Genomic DNA, 22,779 nt, shown 5'->3' with positions numbered 1-22,779 from the left:
GCATAATTTCTTTACAAAAGCTTTTTGAAGGGAGCAGGAGTAATCTTTAGCATATATATTTATGCCATATAAATTTGGCACATATATTTTGGCAAAAGAGTAAGAGTCTATGAATTAATATGAACATTAACCTGGTTTAAACCTGAAGATTCAAGTGTCTTTCTAATATTTATTTGAGGTTCCATTTAGCCGAATATGAACTTTAAGGGCAACTGGTCAAAACTCTCATATCCTCATTGGTTTCTCTCCTTTAAAAAATTATTGAGGATTCATGTCCTTTGTCAAGCCCTATATTTAATACAAAACATTCCCTGGATCTTTAAAAAACAAACAAATAGATAAAACAAAACAAAAAAATCCCTCTCCCTGACTTTAAAGAATGATGGTTTAGTAATATTGGTTACAAACATAGCTATTGTTTTTGTCTTTCCAATAGAGCATTCTTGATTTTCTTTTAATCTCTTCCAGAAGGCTGGCATGGTCTTTTTAATTTTTTTTTTAATGAAAACAACATTAGAATCATAAGTATCTGATTTTTGCCATTGCTCAAACACCAAAGGCTTTGGATTTTCATATGTTTTCCTTTCATACTAAAGTATAGGAAGTCTAATTTGGTCTTTTTATATTTCTATGCAGAAGAGGTTTTTTCCAGGTAATGTCAGTTTGACTTGCTCTTTGCTTCATTCACTTTGTTCATTTGACTTTAAATTCTGAGGTTTTCAATTTATACTTAATAATTGATTTTGAATTGTTTAATGGTAGGAAACGACCTTGCTCAAATGCTCATTTAGGATTAAACTTGTGATTCATGCACTAATTAAATAACTTAAATCATCTGTCCCCTTTTGTAATGCCATTTTGAGTTGATTCACTGTTGTATAGAACCGGGAGGAAAGCACTGGTCATGCCCAATGTGGTTGCAAGTTAAAGGCAAAGAAGTGTTTCTGTGAATTGAGGGGACAAAAGATCATTACAAGGCAGTAACTAGATTTTCAGATCAGTAGGGAACCCAGTGGTGGTCTTGCAAAATGTGATTACAATGTCCAGAGTGCTACCAATTGCCTACAAGATAAATTTGGATAATTTTCATGGTCTCTGTGGGCAAAACCACATCATTGCAGCATGCACTGAATTTACTTTCCATTTACCGAATTAGGGTGTGTCATGGTTTAACTTGTGCCTGATCACAAACCTATGTCTGTTCTATAAGCCAAAACACAACAGAGAAGATATGCTCAGTGGCAATGCTCAAAGGAGCAGAAATTTTATAATAACACTTGCAGTGTAGAGGCCCATAAAATGACCACTGGAGGCCTAGACAAAGTGGGAGGTTTTTAACATTTCCCCAAAGCAATCTACATATGTTTCTAGCTATTGTGGCTATGTGAGACACTTAGCAACTACCAGTCTCCCATTTTTATTTACTTATTTTTCCTATTAGAAGGATAAAGCACCAAAGGTATCATTTGAGAAATCATCAGTTTACTGAGACACTAAAGGAAAAATATGACTCTTCAATTAATTTGACCAATTATTAAATACTCCATAGAAATTAGTTTCTCAAAAATAGTAATTTTTGAAAATAACCTGACTTGATGATGTTTTTTAAGTTTCTAAGAATTTTAATTATTAAAATAAAACTTTCATATAGCAAAAAGTAAGAAAATTTACAGATGATCTAGAATGAAAAGTAAAAGTCAGCCTCTACTTCTTGCTTCCCAGAAGCAAATATTTGTATTGACTTTTCTGCCTCACTCTCCCTTTTGCCCCTAGAGGTTATTCTTATAACCTTAATATGCTTCAACTTCTGTTACCTGACCAATGTTTATTTATTCATCTGTAATTGACTTTGACTTTTTATTATGGAAGATTTCAAGCATAAAAAGAAGTAGGACTCAGTTAATTTTAGACATAGCTATATTATTAGGTGGAACATGACAAGACTGATGAGATGTCATGCTGCCATCTTTTGAGAGAGCTCCTGCCTTTGTTGAGAGCTGTGGTTCCCCTGAGGATCCTTTCCTGTCTGCTGGAAGTCAAGGGCTATGTGCCATGAAACAGGCTGGGTCTCTCTTACTGCCAGGAGTGCTTCCTTCATGCAGGGGACAGGTTGGAACCAATCTATGTTGCTTCAAATGGATATCTCAAGTCATGGGTGTGGTTGATCACTTCTCACCTAGGGCACTTCAGCAGGCTTTGCAGCTATCTTGAGGGGGAAGGCTAGCTCCCCTGAGTGTTTTAACCCCATAGAAATAAAATACCAAATACAAACATTATATCCCATTTCCAAGGAGATTAAAAAGTTGGGGGTCAGGATGGCCAAATAATACTCTTGGGACAAAATGAATTTAAGTAAAAAACTTCTTACCCACTATTGTTGCTGTTATTGCCATGGTTACCATTCTGTGATGGTTACTATATCTATTTCTGCTCTGACAGGAATTTGCAGGGGAAGGCCTTCGAACCTTGGCCATTGCATACAGAGATCTGGATGACAAGTACTTTAAAGAGTGGCATAAGATGCTTGAAGATGCAAGCGCTCTCATGGATGAGAGGGATGAACGGATAGCTGGGCTATATGAAGAAATTGAAAGGGATTTAATGGTATGAGCTTGGAAGCATGATCGTTTCTGTTTATAAAAGGGATAGTATGTGTTTAGAGATCTAGCATAGGAATAATCCATTGCCAAATCATCTTGCACATAGTAGATGTTACCCTCTCAAACACTGATTCGTGCTCTATACATCGGCTTCAAGTTTGCCATGTATGGCCCTAGAGAGCTTAGAGGATTATTTCTATTAGCAGTAGCTTATACAATTGGAAGTTTCCCCAAAGTAGAAGATAGTGGCATCTCCATTCTTTGTCAGCCTCTGGTATGTCCTTGATGTTATGTGTTTTTTTTTTTTTCCCTGCTTTCTTTATGATCTACCTTTTTGAGCAGGGAAACTTTCCATGAAGAGTGGCTATAGCTCTAAACCACCCTAGGCCATGAGGTTCTGATGATATCTGTGTTGCCCAGAGTATGATCTATTTTAGAAACTGCTCTTCCCTGAGGCCCAGTGGTCAGGATGCTTAGCTATTTTGAGATACTGAGGAGCATGTTATGTTCATCTCTGGATGAAATATTACACAAGACCCTTCACTTTTTAGTTTATGATATCTGCTGGTTTGTTAATTTAGGAGAATGGCTCTACTTTTTTGTGATTCTTACTATGAGATTAGGGCTCTCCTTTGGACCTTTCCATGTTGATGTAAGTTGGGAAGAGGCTGGGGAGTTCTTCAGTTCTTAGAAGCCCAAATGGCTTCTGATGGTTTATGCTAATTTGTTACCTGAGCATATCAGACCCCTCATAAATTCTAACCTCCAGTATCTCTGCCATTAACTGGTGTGACTATCAGTTGGCTTGATTTGGGAACTTCCTCTTGAGGACCTTCCCAACCCATCACTGCACGTAATAAGATGCTTGCTGTATCAATGCATCATAACTTCCTTCTTCAATTCATGTTCCTTGACCTCTAAACTCTGTGATTTAAAGCCATAGATATTGTGGATATTGTTTGCCTGCATTAACATAAGGTATTCTCTATTTTTCAATGAAGCTACTAGGTGCCACTGCTGTAGAAGATAAGTTACAAGAGGGTGTTATTGAAACGATTGCAAGTTTATCATTAGCTAATATTAAGATCTGGGTCCTAACAGGAGACAAACAAGGTAAATTGAAAACGGATGCTGATGATGTCTTGAAAGGGGGGGGCAATAATTTCTCTGGTAAATTTTTAATTAACCAGAAAGCTTAATGAATTAGATATTTACACAGCCCTTCACATAGGAAAGAGTTGAAATATAAAAAGGAAGGCTAATATATTACAAAAATTTATTATTTAAAACAAAAACTAATGAATTGTCTTCTATAGTATACTCTTCAGTCAGTTGAGTTTCAGCTCAATTGCTTCTTAAATATGATAGTTTCACCTGTAGGCAACAATGGTATTAAAAAATGTTTATTGTTTCACATGAGCAGTGCCCCCAATCAGGACAGAGAGAGGCATAGCACTGAAGCAGGACATTGGAGACCTCCATTGGAGACATTGGTGACCTAACTACTCCTTTATTTTCTTGATGGTAGGGAGGTTTGGGGATATTAGGGACGGGGTCAGGATGGTAGGCAGGCTTTGGGGAGACAGGGAAGTGGCTATGTATCAACTGGTGTGGAAATATTCTGGCATTTTATCAATCACCACAGGCGTACCAGTGCAACTAGGCTAAATTCCAGGACTGCCCATGTAGTGGTACAATGAGAGCTGACCCACTTTCAGACATGACAAAATGCCAAGTCAGCATAGAAAGAGTCATTATGTTCAGGGTACTGTGTTTCCTAAGAAGGAAAAGGGATCAGTGCATTTTGGATCTATTGCTAGCAGTAATCGTTAAAACAAAAATGATTTTATGCTTGGTCATTAGTAAACCAGAATATTTAGTAAATTGGCACACACATGTTTTCAAGATTCTATCTACTTGTTACATATTTTTTAGAACATTGGAGGATTTGTAGATAAGTCAGTTCTCCATGTGTTCACCCAAATCAGTGATTACAAAAAATAAACAGTAGAGAGTTGAGCTCTGTGGTGTTTTAGTAGAGACTTCCTAGGGTTTGACATTGATCAGTGGGTACATTCATAACTATTTACTTAGTTATGAATATACACCAGTTTACTCTTATTTAGCTTTCATTTCTGTGGCTTATACAAAGGATATGCTAAGATTTTATCAATTGCCTTCAGACTTAGGGCAAATCTAATTATCCCATAGAATTGGCAAGAGCCTAATGACCCAATAGAATGGGAAACAAATGACCATACTGAGGATGGAAGGGCTACCTAACTATCCAAGGGTCCAGTTCTACAGAAGTGGAGGAAGGACTGCTCAATATCATGTACTCCTCCACTTACCTAGTAGCAGCAGTCCTGCGTGGTCTTTGAGGTGATAGTCAAATTCCAAACTTTAATTTACTTAATGGGAAAATGGCAGTGTTGCCTGTGGGAGAACTATAAAGCTATTATAAGAACATTTTTTGCTTTCAACTGAACAATTTGTGAGTTTTTTCAATGTGTATATCACATCAGATTAAATAATAGCTAAATTAAGTATTTTAGCTCTCCAAAGGCAGTATTTGGGACTTCAGGTAAAAAGTTTTTTATTTACACATTTCACTATATCACAGGGCCTTAGGGTATTTTCATAAATACTAATTTTGGGAATCAAGAAGTTTTTTCAAAAACTAGATGAGAAGGCTGAGAATTCATAGATGTTGCTACTTCTCCATGGATTTAACAAGTGGTGAATTTGATCATGGAACCTGGGCCTTTGAATTTACCTCTGGGTTTCTTGGATTTTATCTCTCATCACACTCTCTCTGACATTAAAGGGTAATGCCTCAAAACTTTTATGAAAAAGGTACTTATGTTATTAAGTAATGTTCTGAGGTGGGTTTTATTTTGTATCAGAAACTGCCATCAACATCGGCTATGCCTGCAACATGCTGACTGATGACATGAATGATGTGTTCATTATAGCAGGGAACACAGCAGTGGAAGTCAGAGAAGAACTCAGGTAAGTGTTGAAGGAAAAAAGAAAGGAAGAGAGAAAGGGAGAGATAGTTCCTGTGGCCTTATTTTGGAATAGAATTCTTCCTGCATGTTTCCTAAACTCCTATTCATAAGATAAGTTTGACATCAGTAGTGAAACATTGTCTTCAGGCCTCCAACATTTTCCAAGTATTTTTATTATTTTTTAAAATATATATATATTTAAAGATTTTATTATTTGTTGGAGAGAGAGAGAACACAAGCAGGGGGAACGGCAGGCAAGGGAGAAGCAGCCTCCCAGCTGAGCAAGGAGCCCGATGTGGGACTCGATCCTGGGACCCTGAGATATGACCTGAGCTGAAGGCAGATGCTTAACCGACTGAGCCACCCAGGCATCCTCCAAGTATTTTTAGAAAAGGATTTCAAATCACTTACATTAAATTATCCTTTAAAACTGTGTGTTGGTGAGTGCCTAGCTCTTATATGATGAGTGATCAGATTCAGTGAGGGCATTTGTTTAAATTAGCAATTCCCTAGCTTCAATTTGGCCCCCCAAATTAAGAATCTCCAGGGGATAGGGGATGGGGACTTGTATTTTCATAAGTACCTAGGTGAAATTGATCAGATAAATTTGAAAAACGCAGCTGGAGGAGATGATATGTAAAGTTGGAATAGTCTTTCAGCATTAAAGAAAGTAGGTATTTTGACACAGTGACTGTTAAACCCAGCTATATAATCCTTATGAGAAATAGAATGCTGTGAAATTTGTGTAACTGCTGCAAATACGAAAATACATAACTGCTGAAATTAGGTAAGAGTGGACAAACATTAAATTTTGAGAAATAACATTTCCTAAAATCTGCCAATTTTATCCTTTATTTTTTTTCTATTTTATTTTAAGAAGATTTTAAAAGTCTGCATAATTATTTTACCAGAACTTTAAAAAATGCTGTCATAACAATGTTTGCTTACTAATGCTTGCAGTAGCATCTCTAAACTCAATCCATTTTGGGTCTGGCCAAACAGATTATTGCATTAGAGGCAAACTGCTTATATTTTGCTACATTCTAGATGGGGCTAACTTCCCCTCAACACAGCAGTGGAACACTATGGGCTTCCTTAATGTGTTTCCATCATTACACTTTTGTTCCTGAACCTTGAAAATAAAGGAAGTCTTAACTGTCAGCACCACCGATTTCTACTTGTAGATCAAATTTCCCAACTTCCGCACTGTTTTACTCCCAGTAGAAAACTGCTGTATATGCTGGTTAGAAGATAAGATCGAGATTGCAAATCTTTGCCAAATACATTGGGAAATTGGGGGAAATATTAATAATTTGTTTAGTAATTAATAACAATTAAATATTTTAAGAAAATCTCTTTAAATGACCTTTTTGTGGTGGGGGGGATTTAACTCTTGCTGAGGGAAGATGGATGTGAGCAGATCTAGACCATAATGCGCCTAGTGCTAAATGCTTTGAAACAGTGCCTGGGACACTGTTATAAGCAGGATACATGTATTGCATTTCATTCCCAAAGCAACCCAGTGTTAAGCATTATCATTATCCTTATTTTACAGATCAGGAAGTTGAGGCATGGATAGGGTAAATAACATGCCTGAAGTTTCACAACTGGCTAGTGGTTCAGCTGGTATTTGAATCTAGTGTGGTCCCAGAGCCTGTGCACCAAATCACTTGCCACATGTCTCTCTAAACATATGTTGGATGTATTCTTACTCCCTTTAAATGATTGATATAAAAAAAAATGTAATTGTTGAGGCATCTTACAGCTTCACTTGAGGTCACACACCAGAGTAGTGATGAGAGCAGAATAAATTCCAGGGAGAGACAGCAGATGTAAGAGGAAGGATATGGGCTTCGTGTTAGCTGGACCCAAGTTGGAATCTTGGCTTCCAACTCACTGGCAGGCTAAGTTACTTTAAATATTCTATTCCACCTCTCTTTGATTTGTTTCCTCATTTGTAAATGGGAAAATATACAAATATCTATTCTGTAGACTTATTCAGGAGATTAAAAGAGGTAAGAATGTAAAGATTTGTGGCCATTCAATGAGCACCTTTCTTGCCTTCCCCCTCTCTCCCCACTTCCTCCCTTCCCCTTTATCCCTTTTCTTCAGCCCTTGTTCCCACAACAGGGACTACTTTAATTAACGTTTCCGCAATAGACTCTGTGGAGTCTATATTAAAATTATATAAATAATAATAAAATTATATCAGTCATAATTAACTAGATTTCCCAATATGTATTGTGCAAAGACATAGGCAATCAGCTGCCAGAAGCATGCTATACCAGCTTTCTGCACCCACTTGATGTAATGGTAGCTAAAAATAACACAAAAGTTAAGAAAAAGTGGTGAGTCTATACATTCTTATCATATAGCCATCTATATTTTTATTAACCTTCTTAAGATATTGAAAACAACGTGCTGACCTATTACAACCTTTATGGATCCCTTCCTCAATTGGTTACATTGGATAAGGATATTGCAGGTTGATGGAACAGCATACATGAAGGCATAGAAACATGAAGGAAATCATGTTCTATTCCAGAAGCAATATTCCATGTGGTAGCTAGGGTGTATGATAGAATTAAAGGTGAGGACCATTTTTTCAGAGACAGATTGGTGATTGATTGGCAAGTGAAAGTGGTTATACTGAATCCTAAAGTTATTGAGTGGATGTGAATGGCTTCTAAGCAGATGAGTAACAAACCCAATTCTACATTTATGAAATAACACTCCAGTGACAGGATAGATAGAGTATGTTTGATGGGAAAAAGAACAGTATCGGGAGATGCATCAGGAAGCTGTTGGAATACTGGAGTTTAGAGATGATGAGGTTGAACTAAGGCAGTGAGGCCAAAAGAGTGGAATGAAACTGACAGCTCTTTTGGAGGTAGAATGGATAGGACTCGGAATTTGATTGGATGTGAAGAGAAGTAGGAGCCTATGTCATTTCTAGCTTGTCTGACTTTCACAGCCCAGAATGCACTCAACTGTGCAAGAACAAAAACTCTTTAAATTTTATAAAACTGAACTTGAACCTCTTTATGCCTGATGGCAGAACAATTAAAATAGGCACTTTTGGGTAAATTTAGTTCAAGTCTAGGATTCACAGTTGCCCCATCTGTCACTGATCCTCATCATCTACCCGGCTGACATCTAGCACTTCCCACTTTTGTGTCCCTGTCTGGTCTCCTGTCTCTCTGGGTTGCTGGCTGTCCCTCTTGGCTCACTTCCACATGCTCCTGGGGAAATAGGAAAAGTGTGGCTGCTCTTCATCTGTGTATCTCAGAAGACTTGTGCTCTCACAAGGCCGCCTCTGTTCCTGAAATCCCTTTACTCTAGACCTTCTTTGTCACCATACCGCAACTATTCCATACTCAGATTCCCAAAAACTCATCTGAGGATTCCATTACCCACACATTCCTCCATCCACTACTGGTCTGGGGTGTGAGTTAGGACCCAGCTTTCTTTAATGACTCACCAGCATCTAAGCTTCTCTTCGTAGTCCCTTACCTCTAGGCTTGGATGGGCTTTCTACTCTGTTGCTTATGGCAACATTTTATGCCTTGATTTCTTTAAGGATTTGTCTTATGAAACTTGGAGAACCTTTTTTCTTCCCTCTCAAAAAGCCCATTAGCAAAATTCAAGATCAATGCTGCTATGGGTTTCAAGAGTCTATTTTGGTACTTAAAAAGCAAGATCTTGACTCTTTTTTGTTCCCTCTGTATTTGGTTCTGTGAGATCTCCTGAGGCAAGGTATGTTTCAGAGTAAAGAGGGTCATCTGTAGTAGTGGTGGTGATTGCAGAAGGGGTAGGGAACCAAAGTTACTATCTCAAGATTTTATCCAGCTACCTTTGGTTGACTAAGTAGATGGCATAACTGTCATTAAGTGGAAGGCATGTGGAGAAATATGAATTCTTATAAATTGTTGTTTAGAGTATAAGTTTGTAGAAACTTTCTAGAGGGCAAACTCACAACATATTTCAAAATTACATATATGTACACTTTTGATCCAATGATCACTACTTCTGGGAATTGTCTTTAAACAAGTGGATAAATGTCTGAATAGGTATATAAAGAAATATTGATTGCTGCATCAATATAATAGAAAATCAGAAAATGCTCAAATACCCAGTCACAAGGGATTTTGTTAATTACTATGACATACACTGGCAATGGGAGACTATGCAGTTATTAAAAGTGATTATGTGTTTATCGACATTGCAGAGGATCATAGGGGAAGAAAGGAAAAAAAATGAAACAAGACAAAATCAGAGAAGGAGAAAAACCATAAGAAACTCTTAATCTTAGGAAACAAACTGAGGGTTGCTGGAGGGGAGGGGGTTAGGGACTGGGGTAACTGGATGATGGACATTGGGGAACAGTGGGTATTATATAAGACTGGTGAATCACAGACCTGTACTTCTGAAACAAATAATACATTATATGTTAATTAATTGAATTTAAATAAAAAAAATATCTGGGACAAATGAAAAAAAAAAATTCCTAAAGCACTCCTGGTCATTCTCACATCGTCATTTTAAAGATAGGTGTCCTAGTAAATACTTTGGATTTCCCAAGAAGGTAAATACCAATCTTGGAAAACATTCTCGAGGATAGGAATTATGTTGTCTGCTTTCCTGTCTTCTGCCATTAGTGGCACAGAACTAGGTATATTAGCAATGATCAGATTTTATTTGATATTTGATTGACAGATTTATTGACTGGCTGAATTTTTATGGTAGAGACTATCACAGAGACAATTCTTTTTTTTTCTTTTAATATTTTATTTTTTTATTTATTTGAGAGAGAGAGTGCAAGCACAAACGGGGAGCAGTAGAGGGGGAGGGGAGAAGCAGGCTCCCCGCCGAGCAGGGAGCCTGACGTGGGGCCCGATCCCGGGACCCCGAGATCATGACCTGAGCCCAAGGCAGACAGTCAACCAACTGAGCCACCCAGGTGCCCCTGCCAATTGTTCTTTCAATTTGTTGTTGTTGTGTGCTTGGTAGAGAGATGGTCTAACCATAATTACAATAGAATTCGGACTTCTAAGGAATAGAATTCTGAGGGAAAGACTTCTAAGGAATAATGCTGGTTGTTATATGATGTAATTTATACTTAAAATGAAAACAGTTTCTATAATATTTTACAACTTCATGTAGGTTAATATAAATTTGTGTTTTCTCTTACTTTTACAATAAAACAATAAAAAACAAAACAGAAAGATGTCCATGATATATTTAAGTGAGAAATGAGATTACAAAATATGCACAGTATGATCCATTTTTTTCAAAGAAAGTATGTATTTGTGTATATGTGTGTGTGTGTGTGTATATATACATACACACAAACACTATACATCTGTATCCATTTCTGTCCTTTACCTACCCATCAAGCTCTCTATAGGACATATACAGTGGTTCTCTCTGAATGTTGGAATTATGGATCATGTTTGCTTTGTTCTTATGGCTCTTCACATTATTTGAAATTGTAATAGTGTTCATGCAATACTTTCATAATTGGAAAAAAAAAGCCCGAAGTTTTTTAATGAGAAGGAAAAATATTCAGAGGGGAAAAACAAGGAATTTCTGTCTAGACTAATTATTTCAGGACCCTTGAGGCCATCTTGCTTAACTGACTAGCAAATAATGTTTATTTTAACCCAGACTTGAAGGTAACCCCATTCTCAGAGTCTAAGACAGGGTGGCAATGCATGGTATAAAATTCTGTATATGAGGAATGAATACATTTGTAGTATGCATTTGCTTAATAGTAGGATTAGGGGAAACAAAGCATCCAAGAAAAATTACTGCCAAAGGTGCCCTCTCTAATCCTAATCTGGGCTACTTATGTCTAAACCCAGAATTTGGGGAATGAAATATTAAAATCATAAATTTGCACCCTTCAGTTTTCTTGTGTTAATGTTTTTGAGTTCAGTGGGAGTTCATGCAAAAACAACCCAAAAAAGTGTATCAAAAAAACAGGATCCTAGTGACAGTAGCTATTAGAAGGAAATGATCTAAATGGTTATATTTAAACCTAACAAATGTGTTTAGATTATTTCATAAACATGGATATATAATTTTTATGCATATCATGCATGTGGCTTGTTTCAAATTTAATGTAATGAAACTGTTTTAGCCACTTTGAGTCCTGGGTTAATTTTGCCACCATAACTGTGTTAGTATTAAAGGCATGCCCAGAAATCTGCAATTAAACCCTGCTATGGTTTCTCAGAAGATCACCACACTGATTACATTTCACCAATACGTATGTCTTCTGCCCAAAGGAAGACAGACTGGGAATGTAATTTTGCTTGGGCTGACAGGCAAACTCACTCCATGTTTCATTTTTGTTATATTGGTCCCATGTTTTGTTGAAAAAATTCATGTCCGATAACTAATTAAACCATGATGTGATGGTACTGCTTCTGAGAAATATTCTGGTGATATACCTAGGAATTGATATTTCTTTAATCAACAAAATACATGTTGCACTTTTTTGAGCACTACTTGGTAGAAAGTTACTTGTTTGAATGAGCAGAGTTCTCAAATGCAAATGGCTCCAGAACCAGGCAGGTAATATTAGTTGTGTGATCTGGGCTATATATGAGACATTAGGGAGTGGTGGAGCGTTTGGTGAAGGTGAACATCATGATGTCCATAAACTCATACAGATTTTTAAAAACACTGTGCAGGCCAAACAAAATGCATCTCGTTCCTCATTTCCAACTTCTAGTCACCCAGGCAAAATGTTTTAGTAGGTTGGGTTTCTGTCATAAACCAGAACATTTTAGAGTACTAAGAAATCTTGGCAATGTTCTAATACACACTGGTGCAGCTGCCCAGGTTTTCCTAGCTGGTGTCAACCAGCCTGACGGGCTGTCCCATTCCCCTAATTTCTCCCATCCAAGTACTAACCAGGCCCGACCCTGCTTAGCTTCCGAGATCAGACGAGATCGGGCGCGTTCAGGGTGGTATGGCCGTAGACTCCCCTAATTTCTAATAAAACACGAGTTTAGGGATTGTCTTATAGATCACATGGGTAGTAAGGGATGGAATGGGGGCTTAAAATAAAAATTTCATGTACTTCCTCCCTTTCTCTGTTGTTGGCAGTGTGGTGCTGTCCCATAACTGCTCCTCTGGCCCTGTCAGCCTGGGGCTTACTCTGTATGTTAACCAGTTTAGTGCAGTAGACTGAGAACTAGGAATTTGAAGACCTGGGTTCTGTGCTGGGTCTGTAACTGACTTGTCAAGTGGCTAGAGGTCAGATCACCCAGCTGTGGGCAAACAAGATGTCAGAGGCAAGACCTTGGGCCTAAGCCCAGCTCTCCAGGTTCCAAGCTCAATGCTCTTATAGCGAAGTCAGGATTGTCTTCTTTTAAACATGATGCCATGGTTTCAGTCCATTTCCTTACAGGTCCATGCCATGTTTGAACACAGAGTGCCTTACGAGCATATCATCTCTTTTCTTTAGAGTGCATGCAAGCCAGCATGTGCCCAACTGTGCTCTGCTGTGTTTGCAGTGGCACGGGGCTTTGAATGCCATGGTCGCCTCAGCTGTTAATGCATTTCTGCATGCCAGCATTCTAATAGACTGCCCTTCATTACACAGCTTGGGAAAACACAGGACTTCTTTTGTTTTAGCATTTGTTATTTGTGTTCTGTGGTTAAGCATTGTGTGTTATGTCTGCAAAAATGTATAGTTCCTATTCAATAAAGGAAGTCCCGTGTAGTTTTTCCCTTCCTAATAATTTTTTTTTTTTTTTTTCCGAAAACCAGCTAGTGTTTTAAGAGCTAAGTTCCAGGAAGAGAAAGAAATGATAGCTATAGAGCATGGGCAGAGGTCTGAAAATGCATGAGCCCTGTCTGGTGAGGAGGGTTGGCCCATGTGGAGGGAACGCAGCTGAGCCTGAAAAACTGTCCCTTTTCTGCCTAGAGATGTTAGGAAGACAGTTTAAGGGGGGGAAAAATCCTAAGTAAATAGAATTTCAGCCAATACTCTCATGAACTTCACCCTTCTTTGGAATGTTTTTATTCTCTGGGGGGAAAACAGAGATTGAGTCATTTATACAGCGAGTGAGAACTTTACTAAAAAGGAAACCTCGGGAGATGTTTGCCCTTTGGTGCTTTCTTAAGACCCAATTTATGAGCTCTGCAGCACTGCCAGACAAACGCTCGCTTCTGGGGAGCTTGTTTCTCTAGCTTTCTTCATTATATGGGACAGTAAATTTTCCTGACTGTTAGGAGGACACCTTGACATGATTATCTGATGTAAAAGTCCGATTCTCCCACTAAACAATGATTTTTCATGTCTGTTCTCCACTCCTTCCCCCACCTTAACTCCCTAAATTTCACACATAGCACTCTGACTTTATAAATCTTTTTCTTTGATTCTGCAGACTGATTGCTAAGTGCATGATATCATTCTTGGAGCCAGGGGCATGTAATCTCTGGGTTCCTTGGGTTCTTAAATGCAGGCTGTGCTTTTGGTCTTGGACAGCAGAAGGAGATGTTGAGCCAGAAGATAACGGTGGTTTTTTTGTGTGTGTGTTGTGTTTTTGTTTGTGTTTTTGTTTTTGTTTTTAGATTTCGCATATAAATAATCAGTGTTACATTTTCAAATAATTAGAAAGCTAAGGGCTAAAATAGTTGTTTTTGTACAGTGAGCATTCTCTTCTTTTTACATCATAAAACCATTTTAATAAATGTTTTCTATATAGGATGAGCCTTTGGGGAACCATTTCATTTTGCTGTAAGCCAAAACATCCATTTTCTGGCCTCCCACTCCCTATTTGCTCCAGGGCACTCATTTTATAGATGCAAGTTGTGGCCTAACATATTGGTGGCTGGCTTTGGCACTCATCTTCAGGGAGCATTTGCCATGTAGCCCTCTGGTTGTGGTTCAAAGTACTGGAGTCATGTTAACTTGCCCTTATGTTATTTCAAAGCCTGTCATCTGAGGGTCTTCAGAGAGGAAATTTCCCTTCCATTAAAGGCATTATCTTTCCATTTTGAAGAGAAGAGTAAAATGCCTCTTCTAAGCATGTTACATGACCATACAATCTTTCTCTTAAATAGCAGAGATGGATGAGTGTGAGCAGGATTTTTCTACTGCTAATTAGATCTGGGGCATTGGAAGGAGTTTCCATTTGGAACGACCCTCTACTCTTGGTGTCTGTATTTTTTTTCCCCAGAAGATTTATACTATTGTTTGAGCTGATGAGTGCAATTTTCACTTAAAACAGTCCATTATATTCTAATGACTATGCCAATTCAGTAAATGCCGTCATTTAGTTTTGTCACATTTTTAGAAAATGTGCTTCTTAAAAGACTGCTGTTTTAAGCCAGATCATATGATATTGTTCTGCAAATTAATGAATTTATTTTATATATTGATGTCCTGGAATTCCTAGAAGGTTTCATCAATTGTCTTTAGTCTTTCCCTTTTCAATATTTAACAATATTGCACGCCAGACCAGTGGTTCTGGAGTCCCTGAAGCTCAGACAACCTTATAGGCCAAATGTATCGAGGGCACCTAGTTCCAGCCCAGCTCAAGATGATAATTTAGATTTAAGGTAATTGTAAACGTTCAAAATGATTCTGTTTTCATTATGTTTACTTTCCTACTTCCTGGAATTTGCAAATTTGCTACGGTCTCCCCATCACAAAGAATCATCCAGCTTGCTTTACTGTAACCGAATCTTATGCCATAGTCTATCTGAATAGTGATGAAATGAATTTACCTCTAGGCCAGTCTCTTGTTAGCGTAATAGGTATGCTCTTTAAACTTGTTATGATTTGTTCTCCCCCCCCCCCCCCCCCCGCCTTCAAGAAAAGCAAAGGAAAATTTGTTTGGACAAAACAGAAGTTCTTCCAACGGCCATGTAGTTTTTGAAAAACAGCAGCTGGAGCTGGACTCAGTTGTAGAAGAAACCATAACAGGAGATTATGCCTTAATCATAAATGGCCACAGTTTGGTGAGTTTGCTTAAGGCTTTTGTTCTTTTTCTTTATCCCAGTAATTGTCTCTTTTGTGCTGTCGTACTGAGGTCTCCTTTTGTGTTTTCCAAACAAATGACACCACTAGAAACAGGGTATACACAATGATTTCCTGTTTGCAAGGGGAAAGGAAACTTCTGATATATATTTCATACATTATTGCTTGAACCACGACAGTGAAAGGGAGGATCCAAAGAAATACTGTGTTCACAGAATATCAATCTTGTCTAAATGACTGTAGACCATTTAGCAGTATTGTTTAAGTGCTTTTCTAAGGGAGAGTGTCACAGCTCCCCGTTATTTAATTAAAATAATGCAACTGTTGGATGTATTGCAATTATTGCTCTTGCTGATGTTTGTGATTTGGCAGAGCACAACCTGATCTTCATATAATTACCACACCAAATTATTGCCATTAAGATACCTCTGGTGGTTTTTCTAAATAGCAGTATTTTACAGCAATGCCAAACAATTTGCTTTGATTAGGAAATCTGGTTCTTGTCGTAATAGAATAAACTTGCATTGTGCTTTTAATGTAGTTCAGGTTCCAAATCTTGAACAAATATCAAAACACTCTTCTGAGTTTCTAATTTAAAAAACAAAAGCTCTGATTGCACTCCAGTGAAATTATCATTTATATGCACAAAGAGCTAATCTCACATCTTTCCCCAGCTTTGATGATCATTTTTCACTTTTGGAGTTTGGAAAATAAATGTATCTTCTTGTAGACGATTTCTTAGAGGACAAAAGAAGTTGGATATGAGTATATTGTATTTTCCCCCTTGTGATCAGCTGTCTGTTAGCTCTTAGTGCTTAGAGCATTATCCAGCTGGATTCCAGACATAATGATGTGTTGCCTTCTACACCATGGAAAGTTACAGAGCTCAGCTGCAGGCCAAGCTCAGTCGAAAGTTTGTCCAGATGACACGAATTTCTCCTTTGCACAAATGAGCAGCAACTGAAAATTATAAGCCTGTCAACTGGGACTTAAAGCTGGTGGCCTCCAAGCTGAACTGCCCAGGGACTAGAATATGGAAAGTTTCCTAATGAGTTGTGCTTTGACTTTCCCTCAGTCTCAAAGAAGCCAGTGTGTGGTGAGTTAGAGTACTCAGGTGATAATGTATGCTATTTTTTCTTTGTCTCTGAATCTGTTGAAAGAAAGAGCTAAGACTGATGCTCTTCAAGAGCCCTTTCAGCTTCAAAGCCTGAAGTTTATGAAACCATGAAATGTCATTTTTCATTTAAGGAAAATTGACCACAGTTCTGCTGCTATGGTCAGAAGTTTTTTTTTTTTTTTTTTAAGCAAATCATGATTCCAGTTTGCTTCAAATCTCAATGCTTTGTAGAATGTAATTGGGTCCTTCTTTATCAGAATCTGAGTCTAGGTTTTCACTTGTTGATGATAAGGAAGAAAAAGAGAGAAAAGGGGACCATTCTAAGCAAGACAACCAGTTACATACTTTCTCTTTCAGAAAGGGCAATTATATTTGAGAAAGCTAACTCACTGTTTCCCCTAGGAATCACAGGCCTTGATGTAAGAATTTTCTACATCAGAGTCATGTTGTATACTCATTCACCCATCCTTTCATTGATACTATTAACATTTATTACATGCCCAGGTCAAGATGTTGGAGCCTGAGGGTAAGGATATGACTAGAACACGGTTCTTGTTTTAGGGATTGCCGTCTAGTGGGAGAGCTAATCTCAAGTGGTATGACAATACTATATAATAGAGGAATGAACACAGAGCTTTCAGAGTATAGAGGCAGACACATTTAGTTTCTTGTGTGAAAGTCAGGGAAGACTTCCTGAAGGAAGTGGTGTTTCCAGGCACAGAAGGAGCAAGTACAAAGGCAGAGTCAAGAAAGAACCTATCACATTATGGAAACAAACAATTTGGCATGATGAGAGTACAGAGTAAACTTAAAGGTGGTAGTAGAAGACAGAACTCAAAAGGAATATAGGGGCCAGATTATGATGGGCTGTGAATATCTTGCTAGAGATTCATTCAGAGACACTGATGACTCAAAGTTTAGGTGGATTCCTATTTCCTTTTAATGTGTTTATTTAATAATGTACAGTGAGATGTTTTCTAGAAAACAAATTGCACAGTTAACTGCAAAGGATTATGCTCTCTTTTTCAGTCATTTCTTGGCATATATAAAGGTTGTGTGTATTTGGAGAGGAACAAGGCTGGAATTGGTTGGGAACCCTGACTGAGATGTAGGTTGCATGCAAGCCCCCCTTTTGCACAGGCCTGTCTCAATTTCAATCACTTTGTTTTTCAAGGGCTAATCTCCAGATCATCTGCTTTTCATTTGCCCCACCACAACAACAAATACTAAATATACAAAACAACAATGCAAAGGAAACAAAAGTTACATCACATGGAACAAAGAAGTCCCCATCATTTTGTAGTTCATTCTAAACTTGGTGAGATGGTGGACAGGTTCTGTCTTTTGCTTTTCTTTATTTTAGTGGATTCTGGAACTTTTCTGGCATTGAATTATATCTCACCCACGCAGCATGATAATATGTCAAGGAGGACACACAAGGGCCCTGTGTCTTTTAATTTTTATTCTAAAATTCCTTGGCACTTAGTAGGAGTTTAGTGCTCATTTCTTTAGTTAGTTGTTTATGTGACTCTGGGTCAACAATGACTTGTTGAAATGAATTAAACTGTTGAGAAAAGAAATCAGTCGAGAAACAAGAAATCTGCCTCCCAAATGACACCTCTCATTGATTAGGTCTTGTTCTAATCTGGATTTTTTTTTCTTTTTAATAACATAGGCCCATGCCCTAGAAAGTGATGTCAAGAATGATCTCCTAGAACTCGCCTGCATGTGTAAGACTGTGGTTTGCTGCCGAGTCACCCCGCTGCAGAAAGCCCAAGTAGTAGAGCTGGTGAAGAACTATAGGAATGCTGTCACTTTGGCCATAGGCGATGGAGCCAATGATGTCAGCATGATCAAAAGTAAGAGAATATTCACTCAGTAGGGTCTGCTGTAGACCTGGAGTCCTCGGGTTTAGCATTTGGCAAGATGTAATGGAGATTACACTGGAATTTTAATTTTACCACTGGTTCTAAAATGAATACTTCCTGGGTCTAATACATTTGGCATCATTAGCATTCATAGAAAAACCTTTGTCTTTAATTAAATCATCTGTGTATTTTTAGACTAGAAAAGGATATTGATCACCTTATACTGTAGCTAGCTATGGTGTAAGGAATGAACAATGGATCCACAGTCCCGACATTTGGGGTTAATCCCAGCTTTGCCACTTACAGATCGTAAAACCTTATGCAAATTACTAAAATTCTCGGGCTAGTTTTCTCTTTTGGAAAACTAGGATAAATATCTAACTTGTGGTGTTTCATAAGATAATATATGCAAAAAATTATAAATGCTATAGTGATAAGATTTCTACAGATAAATAATGACTTAAAAGTGATTGTATCTTTATTTACGGAATGAAAGCATTCCTCTCTTCCTTTGTAGGTGCTCACATTGGCATTGGCATCAGCGGCCAGGAAGGACTGCAGGCAGTCTTAGCCAGTGACTATTCATTTGCACAATTTAGATACCTCCAAAGGCTTCTCCTTGTTCATGGAAGGTGGTCCTATTTCCGAATGTGCAAATTCTTATGCTATTTCTTCTATAAGAATTTTGCATTCACACTTGTGCATTTCTGGTTTGGTTTCTTCTGTGGTTTCTCAGCCCAGGTTGGTAAAAAAGCGCTTTTCTTTCTTTTATTAGATCCCCCTGAATTGCAGATGACTATTCTTCATAGCTCCTTATTAATAAATAGCATTTTTATATGTCTCATACAGATCACAGTATGACAGTTATGTACCTTATAGTTGACTTGAGCTTGAAACACAAAAAGAATATACATATAGCTGCAATTTTATTTATTTTTATTTATATATAGGTAACCAATGAATCTCCATCCTGTGTGTTTTTAAATTTTTATTGAAATATTTTGGTATGATGACAGATAAGCTTGGTGTGGAGCTTTCATTAGAATAGAAGCCTAAGAAACACTAACAAGAAATGTTGATGTATCTCAGGGAAGATGGTCACTCACCCAACACACTGACTGCATATGGACTGAGAGTAAATATGTTTTAAATTAGGGAGAAATAATTGATACCCTGACATCAAGGCTGTTTTGACAGCATTTCAACAGATAAAAATTGATAAAATAGATAATGGTGATACAATAGATAATGTTGGTAACAAGGAAGAAAAGTTAACAATTCCTAAGTTAGGATTCTATTTTTCTATCTACTCATATCCATTTTAAAAGATAGTTATTTCACCCCATATCTTGGGTACCAGGAAAGTTTTGACCCTGGGTATCAACTGTGAAACATCAGGCCAATAGCATCTGAATATACTTATGAGTAAAAAAAAAAAGAGAGAGAGAGAGAAAATGACATTGTAACCATAACTCTCATGAGAGATTTCTTCAACTGTTCTTCCTTCCTCTTGGATTTAATCATTGGTTTCAATGATATGCATAAAGCTATTTTTTTCAGTCATTTTATTCCAGAACAATGGAGTATGGATTAAATTGTAACGTTTTGTGTTATTTTAAATGTGCCTAGGGAGATCAGTGAATCATTTTTGTAATGAATATAGATTTTGTGTGTTTTTCCCTTTATCTGAGAGGTTGAGATTTCTTTTTTTATGGGTTTCCTTTTTTTAATTTAAATTCAATTAATTAACATATAGCATATTATTAGTTTCAGAGTTAGAGTTCAGTGATACATCAGTTGCATACAACACCCAGTGCTCATTCCATCATGTGCCTTCCTTCATGCTGATTCCCCAGTTACCCCATTCCCCACCCCACCTCCCCTCCAGCAAACCTCAGTTTCTTTCCTATGCTTAAGAGTCTCTTATGGTTTGTCTCCCTCTCTTGATTTCATCTTGTTTTATTCTTCCAAGGTTTTTTTTTTTTTTTTTACACTAACCAGAATAATGCTGTGTGTATTGTTCTTTGATGTGCTTGTTGGAGATGATCTCAGCCTAGCACACTCCTTTTATCCACTCTATATTCCACAGAAATAGTGTTACTGTTTGGGTTGCTTCATTTTGCTGTTATAATTATGCCCACTTTTGTGCACAAACTTGGGCACAGGGGCTGGAATTTGAGGGGAAGAGTGTCAATTGAGCCCTTGGCAATCTGAGGTGAAGGCATGTTGACTTGGCATTGAGCAGGTGGCAGGCCGTGCATGCTGACTTGGGCAGGAGGGTGGCTGGACTGTGAATTTGGGACCCACAGGCCGATGGCATCATGTGTGACAGGGATGTGGCTGGTTTTGCTTTTAACTTCTGTTTTTCTGGGAAACTCGATCTCTCCTTCTATTCTAAATGAAAGCCTTGCTGGATAAAGTATTTTGGCTGTAGATATTTTCCTTTTAGCAGTTGGAATTGATCATGCCACTCTCTTCTGGCCTGGAGAGTTTCTGCTGAAAAACCCACTAATAGCCTTATGGGGTTTGCCTTGTATGTCACTGCTTTCTTTTCTCTTGCTGCTTTTAAAATTCTCTCGTTATCACTACTTTGGGCCATCTTATTTACTTTGTGTCTTGGTGCAGACCTCTTTGGGTTGGTTTTGTTGGGGGCTCTCTGTGCCTCCTGGATCTGGATTTCTTTTTCCTTCCCCAAATTCAGGAAGTTTTCAGCTATTATTTCTTCAGACAAATCTTCTGCCCCCTTTTCTCGTTCTTCTCCTTCTGGGATCCCTATCATGAGGCTGTTATGCTTGACAGTGTTGCTGAGTTCCCTGGGTCTATTCTCATTTTGCATATTTTTTCCCCTCTCATCTGCTCAGCTTGATTACTTTCTATTACTCTGTCCTCTGGGTGGCTGATCTGTTCTTCTACTTCCTCTTGTTTGCTATTTATTCCAGGTCTATTTTTATTTCCATTTAGTGAGTCTAATAGCTCTAATTGGTTCTTTTTTATGTCTCCTATCTCTTGGTGGAGGATCTCATGGAGGTTCTGCACTCCTTTCTCAATTCTAGCGAGTATCTTTATGAGCATTACTTTAAATTCTCTATCAGACATATTATTTATCTCCATTTTGCTTAGGTCTCCTGTTCTGATTTTGTTCCACTCTTTCATTTGGGACATATTCCTCTGTCTCCTCATTCTGTCTGTTGCCGTGTCTGTTTCTCTGTGTTAGGAAAGTCAGCTATGTCTCCCGCACTTGAAAGTAGTGACTTTATGAAGAAGAGGTCCTGCAACACAATATCTCCTGTTGCCCAGAAAATGGTGCTTCGGGGGGTGTCTCCTATGTGTGTTGCTCCAGGGGTGTCCTACCATTGTGGCTGGGATGTATTTGCCTTCAGTCCAGTGTGTGATGGCTCTCTGCCTGTTGTGGGCAGAGTCTGGTGCCATGGTGTTATTGGTCCAGTCCGGGGCTGCCTTGGGCTTGAGTTGAGTCAGACCAGGCGTTTGCCACAGATGAAGTAGCACCAAACTGCAGGGCACTTTCCCTGTGTAGTCCCCTGAGAAGCTTTTGTTGGTGGGTGGGGCCTGCAGTCAGACCAGCTGCCTGCCCCCAGCCCACTGCTGGGGTCACAGACTGGTGTGTGTGGTTATCTTGCCCTCTCCCTGGAGCAGGACTCACTTGGGAGTGGTGCTGACCCTTGTCTGGGCTGCATGCACACTGCCAGGCTTATGGTGCTCCTTTGATGGGATCTTGCCAAGAGTGATCGGAGGGGGAGGATCTGCTTTGCTGTGGTCTCTTGTCTATGCTGGGCTGCAGAGAGTCTGTTCTGCCATTTTTCGGGCTGCTTTCTGGGTTATTTCTGCCGACGTGGGTGCTCTCTAGGTGGCCACATGGCAAGAGGTGAGCCCATGGTCGTCCTACTCTGCCATCTTCCCAGCTGATGTTGAGATTTCTTAAAATGAGGCACACCTATATCCATTCCTAATGTTCTCTTTTAAGAATAACATGCCCCAGAACTAAAAGCAGACTATGTTGATATTTTTGTTCACATATTTTGTAATCTCCAGACATTGAAGTAAAGCAAAAGTCTTGATTTTAGTTTCTCAGAAAGATGTATTCTTAGCACTACTTCAGAGAAGGCTGAGGTGGGACTTACCTGCTCGTAATCTCACCTTGTCCAATACAAACAAATGTGAGAAT

At 38.4% G+C, this 22,779-nt stretch overlaps 1 protein-coding gene across 1 annotated transcript in view; it reads left to right on the top strand.

Moving 5' to 3' along the window:
• The window catches only part of ATP8B4 (ATPase phospholipid transporting 8B4 (putative)), a 254,787-nt gene that overhangs the window by 191,462 nt on the left and 40,546 nt on the right, over nucleotides 1–22,779 (top strand). Inside the window, exons 18-23 of the mRNA XM_032417296.1 lie at nucleotides 2,440–2,604; nucleotides 3,602–3,713; nucleotides 5,507–5,612; nucleotides 15,448–15,592; nucleotides 18,404–18,587; nucleotides 19,114–19,337. Coding sequence (XP_032273187.1) covers nucleotides 2,440–2,604; nucleotides 3,602–3,713; nucleotides 5,507–5,612; nucleotides 15,448–15,592; nucleotides 18,404–18,587; nucleotides 19,114–19,337 — 936 coding nt within the window. The remainder of the gene's footprint in view (nucleotides 1–2,439; nucleotides 2,605–3,601; nucleotides 3,714–5,506; nucleotides 5,613–15,447; nucleotides 15,593–18,403; nucleotides 18,588–19,113; nucleotides 19,338–22,779) is intronic.

The sequence above is a fragment of the Phoca vitulina genome, unplaced genomic scaffold, assembly GCF_004348235.1.
Source record: "Phoca vitulina isolate PV1807 unplaced genomic scaffold, GSC_HSeal_1.0 scaffold20, whole genome shotgun sequence".
Taxonomy (NCBI): Eukaryota; Metazoa; Chordata; class Mammalia; order Carnivora; family Phocidae; genus Phoca; species Phoca vitulina.
This window is presented reverse-complemented; position numbering and strand designations above follow the sequence as displayed.